Source organism: Squalius cephalus (assembly GCF_949319135.1).
Source record: "Squalius cephalus genome assembly, chromosome: 7".
NCBI classification, from domain to species: domain Eukaryota; kingdom Metazoa; phylum Chordata; class Actinopteri; order Cypriniformes; family Leuciscidae; genus Squalius; species Squalius cephalus.
In genome coordinates this window covers 35,008,293-35,019,039 of record NC_137128.1, presented here as the reverse complement: position 1 = coordinate 35,019,039, position 10,747 = coordinate 35,008,293, and the positions used below count along the sequence as shown (strand labels likewise).

At 35.9% G+C, this 10,747-nt stretch overlaps 1 protein-coding gene across 1 annotated transcript; it reads left to right on the top strand.

Moving 5' to 3' along the window:
* The first annotated feature begins 998 nt into the window (after window positions 1–998).
* Window positions 999–9,396, top strand: slc7a8b (solute carrier family 7 member 8b). The gene is made up of 11 exons (XM_079876453.1): window positions 999–1,146; window positions 3,654–3,858; window positions 3,928–4,079; window positions 5,163–5,288; window positions 6,527–6,680; window positions 7,455–7,578; window positions 7,750–7,853; window positions 7,958–8,057; window positions 8,433–8,582; window positions 8,756–8,933; window positions 9,227–9,396. Exons 1-11 carry the CDS (start codon window positions 1,026–1,028, stop codon window positions 9,316–9,318), a joined length of 1,506 nt encoding a protein of 501 aa, XP_079732579.1. The 5' UTR covers window positions 999–1,025; the 3' UTR covers window positions 9,319–9,396.
* The last annotated feature ends 1,351 nt before the right edge of the window (window positions 9,397–10,747 follow it).

The following is a 10,747-nucleotide window of genomic DNA, read 5'->3' as shown; positions in this document are numbered from 1 at the left end:
GCTTTTGTAGAGTTATGGTTACAAACTCTCTCTCCACCCCCCTACACTTCTATATTTTTGAGTATTATTTCTTTTCCCCACCAAAAAAAGTGAGAAAATAAAGTTAAATGAATTTTCTTATCAATTTTTAATTGTTAATCATTTAAAATCAAAATAATTTAATCATAATTGATATACTTATGATAAAAAGATTGACTTTTTGTCAATCACTAATTGAAACACTAATTTCTAAAGACTTTCACTTGTAAATCGGCTTTGGAAGAGTATGCGTTGTGAAAAGCACTATACAAATATATTAAAATGTAACTATGGGAAAAGATATTGGTTTGTATGGCTGACTGAGAAGCTTTGTTCTCTGGCCAGAGAGCTCATTTTGTCACACGGCCCTTAGCAAACATAATTCTAGCACTATATAGTGCTGAAAAAATTGTGCCCTCAGTATTTCTGGTGGTTGCATGCGTATATTTACAGATCAATGTTCAGATCATCTAATTCTAATTATTTCATACACCAAATGCCAAACAACCCTACACACACTCTTTTCTCAAATGATGTCAGATAGAAATCAAAATGTATCAAAGCCTTACAAATAGTATATAAAAAATAAAACGTACCTATCTCTATATTTGAAACTGACACGAGGGGGGGAAATAAAATTCTATATTATTTTTATAACTTTGTCCTCACCAACAGGTTTTAATCTTTTATTGTCTTGATAATATCAGTGATTATGGGTCAAGAGGTCAAACATTAAAATCCTGTTTGTTTATCTGATTATGACTCAGATTCATTTGTTTGTTTGGACCATTAGAATACGGATATTGTAATTCCAATGGGCTACTGAATAATAATAAAAAAAATCTCTTTGTAGTTGCATAATATTTCCTCTGTTACACTCATCTACTAAACTAGACCAAACCAGAGCACTGAAGGTGGGTTTATCAGATTAATACATTAAGTTTGGGGCGGGAGGATAAATTTACAGAGACTCTCAACAGCACAAAGTCGCTGCTGTCTGTGTGAAAATGAGCAGCAGTGACGCCCGACGCAGGGCTTCATCAGTGCCGGACACAGACACAGACAGTGAACCAGCGGTGGCCTTGAAGAAAGAGGTCGGACTCTTCAGTGCGTGTGCTATTATAGTGGGTAAGTCTAAGAAAGTGTCTTTTCTGCTGAACTTTACCTCTCTTTATTCTCCTTCCACTTTATCTGGTAGAACAATACATGAAGATAATAAGTATGCATATTTTGTGTCCTTTGAATACATATAAGATATTTTGAAGACTGGTTTAACTTTTTGTCCATACAATGAAAGTGAAGGGGGTCCAATGTTGTTTTCATTGTATGGTATTTTCAAAAAATCCTCTTTTGTGTTCCACAAGAAGAGCATACAGGTTGTATGATTACATATTGTGATCATGTATTATATTTATTCTAAATGTAATTTAAAATACAGTTTTTGAACACTGACTCCATCTTGTCAGAGCTTATGATGCAGGGTTTCAAGCAGGTTTATAAAAGAAGGATTTCTCAACGGTGAAGAGATTTGTCAGTAGGAGTATGGTGTTAGGTAGCGGGTTTAAACCTAAACTAGGTCATTACATGGCATGTAAATTAGGCTTGAATGCAAGCTCACCAACATGTCTTTGCCAGTTACCTCAATGCTGGGTTAATGCATGTTATCTGAGATGTAAGCTGTGAAAGTGTTTGGGTTACAGTTGGTCGGGTCACTATCTTGCTGTGTTGCCCATTAACAGGGGCTGTGGTATTGGCAATGGTAAGTGTGTGTGTGATCATTTTAAGAATTAAAAAAAAATTCTCTTGTTTGCAAACAATTAACATTAACCCCCAGTTTCACAGACTAGGCTTTTAACTGAAAGCTACTTGCACTGGCATATCTTAAAATATGTCAGTGCCACTGTTTTGTCTCAAGATGCACACCACCAGTATTTTTATTTTTTTTCTAAGGCATGTTTAAAAAAGATACTTAAATGTCCTAATTGAACTAAGGCCTAATCCTGGCTTAATCTAATCCCTGTCTGTGAAACCCGGCCCATCTGATTTTAACAATACTTAAGGATTATTACTCGTACTGAATAAGTGACATGCCAGTGAAAAACAAGGAACATTTGATTTGTGAGGAGAGCAATCACATGTTTATTTTCCATCACCTCAATATTGCAATCGATACAACAGCCTCTTAAACGTCTGCAAACACTCAAGTCTCAGTTAATCTCAAGTTGCCCTTTTCGTATGCTCGAAAAGGGCATACGTAAACCAATATCCTTCAGAAAGGTCACTTCGACGTAACGGATAAATAAAATAATGTTAAGTAAAATGAAATAGTCAAAGCCTACTTGCACTGGACGTGCTGGTTTCACCGGCTACAGCCATGTATCTCCATGCATCTCATGAAACATGCGATTCACACCTGCCTGCTAATGCGCTCACATTCGTGTAAAGTAGCCTTGTTGCATGTTTGGGTGAGTAAGGGCGAAACGCACAAGATATAGTATCTTCAATGCCCTGTTGATGGCGATATCGCTTCTTTTGTAGCAGATATACACTGCTGCATAAAAAGCTAGATAGTACCATGCATAATGTAACAAGTAATTGCATTACTCATCACAAATGTACTGGAGTAAAGAGTACATATACTTATTCAAAAATGTAGTCATGTAGAGAGTAAAAGTTGCTAACATCTTTGATGCTCAGTCAAACTACAAAGTAGCCAAAAAGATACTTAAGTACAATAACTAATTACATTTACTCTACACCACTGACAAAAATAAATAATGGAGGAAAGGGACTCGGGAAGGTGCTTCAAGAATAATAATCATCATAATAATAAAAATCACCTGCAGTTCAGAGCTTCTGTAAGTGGCAATACAGCTTATTTCATTAGCCTCGTCTTTTTTCCAAATCTCTAGAGAATTCCATTTCTTTTTGTTTCCAAACAAAGAAACTTTTCACTGCTCAACAACAGGTGTTAACAATGAGCATTCTTAATATTTTACCAGACTGGTTAAAACCAGCCCTCAAGGTCACAAAGCACAGAAGAAAACCTTTGAAGAGAAGAACACAGACTGAGGCACAAAGAAGAGCAGAACATTTTATAGGTTATATACAGTACTGTTCAAAAGTTTGAAGACAGTAAGATTTTTAATGTGGTTGAAAGAAAGTCTCATTATGCTCACAATAGGCTGCATTTATTTGATCAAAAATACAATAAAAACAGTATTAATCTGAAACAATTTTACAATTTAAAATAACTGATTTCTATTTTAATATATTGTAAACTGTAATTTATTCCTTTGATGGCAAAGCTGAATTTTCAGCAGCCATTACTCTTACATTTACTGTCACTTTTGATCAATTAAATGTATCCTGCAAAAAAACTAAAAAAAAACAACGTACTGACCCCATTTTGAAACGTTAGTATACTATATGATCAGTTGTATATGGACATCCAAAACCCCATATTTGTCCGATATCCAAAACAATGGGCATTATTAGAGAGTTGAACATATACCTTTTCCAAATTTTGTAACCTGATGGCTGTGGGGACTTACTTTATTTTAGACCCAATCATCAATGAGCAACAATCAAGTCCTTCTGTTAATTGCAGTTGCTTGTTTGTTTTTATTTTCCAGGTAACATTATTGGGTCTGGGATCTTTGTAAGTCCAAAGGGTGTATTGGAAAATGCCAGTTCAGTGGGTCTGGCTCTCATAGTGTGGATTCTCGTGGGCGTCATCACTGGCATCAGTGCTCTGTGCTATGCTGAACTGGGTGTCACAATCCCAAAGTCAGGTGGAGACTATTCCTATGTTAAGGACATTTTTGGAGGTCTAGCTGGGTAAGACCAAGTCATTTTCTTTTAGATGTTATGTCATGTAAGGTCTTACAGAGCTTGTCTTCTGAATAGGTTTCTAAGGCTGTGGACTGCAGTGTTGGTGATCTATCCAACTAACCAGGCTGTGATTGCCCTCACATTTGCCAATTACGCATTGCAGCCTCTCTTCCCTTCATGCTTCCCTCCAGAGAGAGCTCTGGGTGTGCTCGCTGCCGCCTGCCTGTGTAAGTCACATTTAGAACATATTACAATATGACTGGCCATGACAACACTTTTTATCCATGAGTATGCTGCCTCTGCAGATCCAACCCTGCTTAACCTGTTTATAATTAAGTGCATCTAAAGAACTTGGGTGCGGCTCCCTTAGCTATAACAACTTAAAATTTGTTGAGAACTTGAATATCAAATTTAAAAAATATTAAGTTTAGTTAACTAGTTTAGTTTAGTTAAGTCAGGCACGTACACGTACTTTAAGTTGAAACAACACATTATTTGTTATACTACTGTTGAATTTTCAGTTGTGATAAATAATCGTAGCAATCATTTTTTACAGAGTATGTCCTCATAACGGAAGTTCTGAAGCGTGAAACATAAATCATGTGAGCCAACTCACTACACATAATGACACGCGATAGATGATTTTCCAAATACAAACCATTATTTAATTATATTTCAGCATAAACACATCGCTAGGCAGGTAATGAACAAAATCTATTTATTTATGGCTGAAATGTTGCATGTATATGTAACAAGCAAAGTGTTTATCATAATGTACTTTAAATAATATTAAAACATAATATCAGAAAGATATCAGTACTGCTGTTTTTCATAAATACCAGTATAGTGAAGTTGTACAATGAGGACGTTGTCATTTCGCCGGAAACAGAGTCAAAAGTGTCCCAATGTGTAGAGCCAGGGTCCTTGCTGTCCTTACCAGTGCCTGAATTTGAGAACACGATATACTGATTCACGGCCTAGGGAAGCTAGGGAGCTGATTGAGACACACTCCTTGATGTGTGTTCAACAAATGTGGTTAGAGTTGAAACTATGGACTCTGATGGAAGGAAAACAGAAGCCCTGGCCTTAAACATCTCCTCATCTATCAAGTTATGGAAATTATTGCAATTTTTTTTATCACACAGCCTAAAAAAAGTGAGTGACATATCAAACAGCAGCTTGGTTTGTGTTTTCTGAATTTTAAGTTAGTCAATATATATATATATACTGACTTATACTGACTGACTTCTTGCATGGTTACTGTCATCAAATTGAATTTGAATGTTTGTAATTTGTTCTTTTCCTTGTAGTGCTGTTAACTTGGATTAACTGCTTCAGTGTCCGCTGGGCGACGCGTGTACAGGATGTGTTCACCACGGGCAAGCTCCTCGCCCTCTGCCTCATCATCATTATGGGTATCGTGCAGATCTGCAAGGGTACAGTCCATGGTGCTATAAAATCCATTCATTAACATCACTCAGATAAACATATTTTACTCATATTTTACTCATATTTCTTTCCATATTTAAAAAAAATTGTCTGGTTACCTCATTATATTTTGCATATAATCCATTCCAGTATTATTTCATTCCGTTACTGTTTTCCAAATACAGTTCTATTTTGTACAAACAAGAAAACTCTGTGTGAGTGTGTGCGTGCGTGTGTTTGTTTGATTAGGTATTCCTAAACTGTCCCCAGGATGGCAGTCTTTGATCTTTGAATTTTTTTTTAAAGATTTTTGTTTTTGAAAGAATCTCTTTTGCTGCAAGGCTGCATTTATTTGTTCATTAAATGCAGTAAAAACCAATATTGTGAAATATTTTGATTTAAAATAAATGTTTTTTAATACGTTATCATCAGTCATCAGTGTTACATGATCCTTCAGAAATCATTCTAATATGCTGATTTGGTGCTCAAGACTCATTTATTATTATCAGTGCTGAAAACAGTTGTGCTGTTTAATATTTTAGTGGGAGTCGTGATGCATTTTTTCAGAATTATTTGATGAATATGAAGTGCAACAGAACAGCATTTATTTGAAATAGAAATCTCTTTTGTAACATTATACGTGTTTAATGTCACCTTTATGTGTTCTCGCTAAGTGCCCTGTGTTCACCAAAGGCCTCTCAATATAATTTTTTTATTGTTGTTACCACTGCCATAAACATATTAGCACAAAACAAACCAGTCTAAATTATGTATCAGAGCAAGGAAACAATAAAGGCTTGTTTAACACATGTGAAGTATTAGATGTGAACATAAAGGGCTTGAATATAAGAGGGCAGGCATTAAGCTAAAAGTATTACATAGGCATACTTTTCATATTTGACCCATTTTAGCACTATAAACAAAAGAGCACAAATCCATTAAGCACAGACAAGCTCACATATGAAGTCGACTGTCATGCTGGGCCGTTTGTAGTCTGCTGCTTTCATGTGCTTGATATCCCAAGGACAAAAAAGGAGCTCTTAATGTCTTCTTAAAAAAGTCCTCAAAGAAAGAACCATTGATTTTGATAATGGAAAGTGTACTGTACAGTGCATAATACGCTTTTCTGCAGTAAATAAAACTCATTATGCAGTAGTTAATTCAACTTTCTCCATTCATTTTGGATACTCTCTACATATTAATTCAGGCACAGCACATAAAATGCTTCTCTGTTTTGTGTCTCCAGGTCATTATTATTGGTTGGAGCCAGAACATGCGTTTCACCCTTTCCAGCCCTATGACATGGGCCGCATTGCACTCGCTTTCCTCCAGGGCTCCTTCGCTTATTCAGGATGGAACTTTCTTAACTATGTAACAGAAGAACTCATCAACCCCTACAGGTACATTGTCATTTGCCAGGGATGATGTACAGTCAGCTAGTCACAAAATAATATCACAAAGTAATAAACCGCAAACGGGAAAGGTCTTTGAGAGCTTGTTTTATTAAATAATTTTCATACAAAATAAGTAAAAACTAGTCAACTTGGTGTGGGTTACTTAATTATTTGAATGCATTAAACAGTCAATATTATTCGCAGAAGCGCAGAGATGTAATTTTCTACAACTGTAAAATTAATATGAATATAATATTCAAACTGTCATGTATAATGAACACTTTAACAACATACATAATTGTTTCATCTGGTGATTCTATTGACATTAATTATGTAAATGACACCAAATCAGTGTGGTGAAAAGCCATAGGAAGGAAGAAATATGATCTTATAATGTCTCAATTTGTCTCCTACACATCATTGAAAATGGAAAGTAAATGCAGACTTTTGGCAACTAATCTGCTTCTCACATTTTTCTGCTGAGAAAGAAATCTCATGTATCAAGTAAATTATTATTATTTGGGCTATGCGATTTTATCGTGTTTGTTGTCTGTAATTTGTCATTTTATGAGAAATATGGGACAAAGTGAACACTTAACTGAGAATGCTATTAATTTTTAAACATGTAGAAGTTATTAAGATCATTAACTATTGGGGTGTAATACATCATCTAAATTTTAGCATTTTAAATACAGAAGAATTGCCGCTTGGGACAGATACAGCTCTGTCCAAAAAAATTACAATCGAGATTCAACCCATGTTTTAATTCTGTATTTGCAGGAACCTGCCTCGCGCAATCTTTATCTCAATCCCTCTGGTCACTTTTGTCTATGTATCTGTGAATATTGCGTATGTTACAGCTATGAGCCCTCAGGAACTGTTGGCGTCCAATGCTGTTGCTGTGGTGAGACCTTTATTGAGCTCCTTCATTAGAAAAAATGAAACAGCCTATTCATCAGTAGATCTGACAGACTTATCTGACATTATTGCTGAATGTCTGCTCACCTGTAGCCTACCGGTTTTCAACTTTCTCTTTGACCTAAGTGCCTGCTTTTTCTCTTTTAATCTCCATCAGACATTTGGTGAAAAGCTGATTGGAATGATGTCATGGATCATGCCCATCTCTGTGGCTCTGTCCACCTTCGGAGGGGTCAATGGATCCCTTTTCACGTCATCTAGGTCAGTCTTAACGTGTTATTTCTCATTTGCTCCTTCAGTTTGCATTACATTTTGCATTCTCAGCATTATCATTATCAGGTTGATTGACAGTTGGTCTTTCACAGGTTGTTCTTTACAGGTGCGAGGGAGGGTCATCTTCCCAGTCTGTTGGCAATGATTCATGTTAACCGCTGTAGTGTGAGCTCTTTATTTCTTTCCTTAAAGGTGCTGTATGTAACTTTTTTTTTTTTTTACTCTACTAAAGCATAAAAATAGCAAATATGTTTGCAGATATTTAAGAAATATACTAAGTTCACATGTAAGTCTCCTCGGTTTTCGTAGTCAATTGTAGCCACTCGCTCGCTCGCTCGTGTCCTCAAACTAGCATCCCGCGTGAGCGTGGAGTCTGAGGGGGCGGGGGGGGCGGTCTCTGATATTTTGAATTTGGACTGCAGTACCTATTTCGACCACCATGTAATTCTTACATACAGCACCTTAAAGTTATGTAAAAAAAAAACAATTTATATATATAAATTATATGCAATGTGCTGGTTGGTGCTTGCTTCTTGTATTTAAATCAAGTTCTGATTTATTTTATAGTGTATATCAACACTGCTGATGTTGTGCACCAGCGACATATACACCCTCATCAACTATTTTGTTTTTATCAAATACCTGTTTTATGGGCTCACTGTTGCCGGGCGGATTGTGCTTCGCATCAAAGAACCAGATATACATCGGCCAATCAAGGAAAGACTGATTCTTATTGACTTTATTTTGTAGTTTTGACAGTGTTAGTGAGCTGTCAGAGCCCAGCATTAGCCTGTGAACAATAATTATGTATAATTAAGTATAGATTTCTTGATTTTTTTGTACTGTGCATTTGTAGTCCTTTACTGTAATCAACAGGTTTTACTCCACAGGTGAGCTTGGTGTGGCCAGTAATTTTCCTGATTTTCTGGGCATTCCTGCTGATTTTTTCTCTGTACTCGGAGCCTGTGGCGTGCGGCATTGGCCTAGCCATCATGTTGTCAGGTGTTCCTGTGTATCTATTTGGTGTATATTGGGAAAACAAGCCCAAGAGCTTCAGTTCTTTTATTGGTATGTCTTAAGATGATTTACAAATGTCAGTTACATTTGTGTAACGGAGGCCAGCTAGTAGTTGCTGTGCGAGTAAACCTCACTCCTCTGATCTCAATAGGTGCTCTAGTGACAAACGCTAGAGGCTGCAGTCTTTAGCCTCCTTGTTAGAGCGCCTGACTCTCATGCCGGAGACCCGCACGGAGCGGGGTGTGAAGGACCCGGTGAGAGGGGTTACATTTGCATTAGACTAAACATATTTGAAATGAGGCCTACAGAAGCTACTAAAGATATCTGCCGTTGTCTGTCTATAGCTAAACTGACACACTTGGGGCAGAAGCTGTGCATGCTGGTTTATCCCGCTGAAGACAGAAATGGAAATGAAGACAAAGAGGAAGCTGAATAGGATTACATTACATGAAGTAAATTTACAGGTTCATTGATGGATATTCATTCAACAGCTAAACTTATGCAATGATGGGATGCGCACAGTGTGGTAGATTTTGAAAATGCAAAACAAACATCCACACAAATGTGGAGACTAATTTAATAATTAAAAAAGTATTACTTTTCATTTGTAAGACTGGCCTTAAAAAAACATCCTTAGTGCAGTACTGCCACCCATTGGCAAGATTATTAGACGCAATATAAATATTGCAGTTGCTACTGTTACAGAGAATTTTGTATTTTTATATTGAGCATATTAGGTGATGTTCTCTTGATCAGTCTCTGGTGTTTGTATCCCCTAAATTGTATTCTCTATTTTAAAATGGTTGAATAATTGTGGTGAAGATAAACACTTTTTTTTTTTTTTTTTTTTGTGCAATTGTTTAAGACTAATTGAATAGAGATATAGAAAGAAAGAAAGAAAGAAAGAAAGAAAGAAAGAAAGAAAGAAAGAAAGAAAGAAAGAAAGAAAGAAAGTATAATAAATGTGTAGCCTATTTACCAGCATGGAATCTTGCCAGCATAGAAAATGTCTGTAATTTAGGAGTAAATGGGAAGAATAGCTGTGTCATATAACCCACATCCTACACCCTGCTTTCATGGTGGACAAGGACAACAAAACACTTCCAGATTTTTGTTACACTGTTGGCCTTTGCAGAATACTGAAGGTAAGGTAAACCAGCACCATTTGTTGACTGGAGAACTTAAACTTCACTTTAAACTGGCCTATTACAGCACACTGTAAAAATTATATAATCACTAGGTTACTACAACATTTTCACATTGCTTTAACTCATCAAAATAAGTTAAGTAATTTTCTACTTTTTTAAGTTATACAAGATTCAGCTATTTTTAAAGTCTGTTTATTGTAAATTTAAGTTGAAATTACTTAAACATCCAAGTGGATTGTATTTAAATATTTAAGGCAGCAACTTTTTTTTAACAGTGTAGGGCCTTTCTCAAGGTTAAAATATATTAAGTTAAAAGAAATACATTTAATAAAAAATAATGGAGAGTTCAAAAATAACATCAAAATGTGATGGTTAGAATTGACTAGAATGTGTGACATACAGTTAAAATACTTTATGCAATGTGCTGATATTATACAGATCACATTGTTTTTAGTGTGACTTTATTTCACTACAGTCATGTCCATTCTTTGTAAAACAATTGGTTTCTACACCGAGTACACCCCCAATCCGTCAATGCACAGTGCTGTCTAAGAACAGAGATCAGCTCCTGAACAAATACTGGATAAATGAATGTCAGCCATGTATCTAGCAATTTCACAAGTGTCTCATTTAGACACTACTTATTTCTTCACTATCCCAACAATGACAAGTAGCCTAACTATTGCTCAACTGTTGTCAACAAATGTTGTCGTTCTA

Bases quoted from the DNA above. Each gene is read 5' to 3' on its own strand.
- slc7a8b (XM_079876453.1), top strand. From the start codon at position 1,026: ATGAGCAGCAGTGACGCCCGACGCAGGGCTTCATCAGTGCCGGACACA. The intron at 4,080-5,162 runs GTAAGTCACATT...TTTTCCTTGTAG, and splicing joins GCTCGCTGCCGCCTGCCTGT to TGCTGTTAACTTGGATTAAC. The intron at 8,583-8,755 runs GAAAGACTGATT...TTTACTCCACAG, and splicing joins ATATACATCGGCCAATCAAG to GTGAGCTTGGTGTGGCCAGT.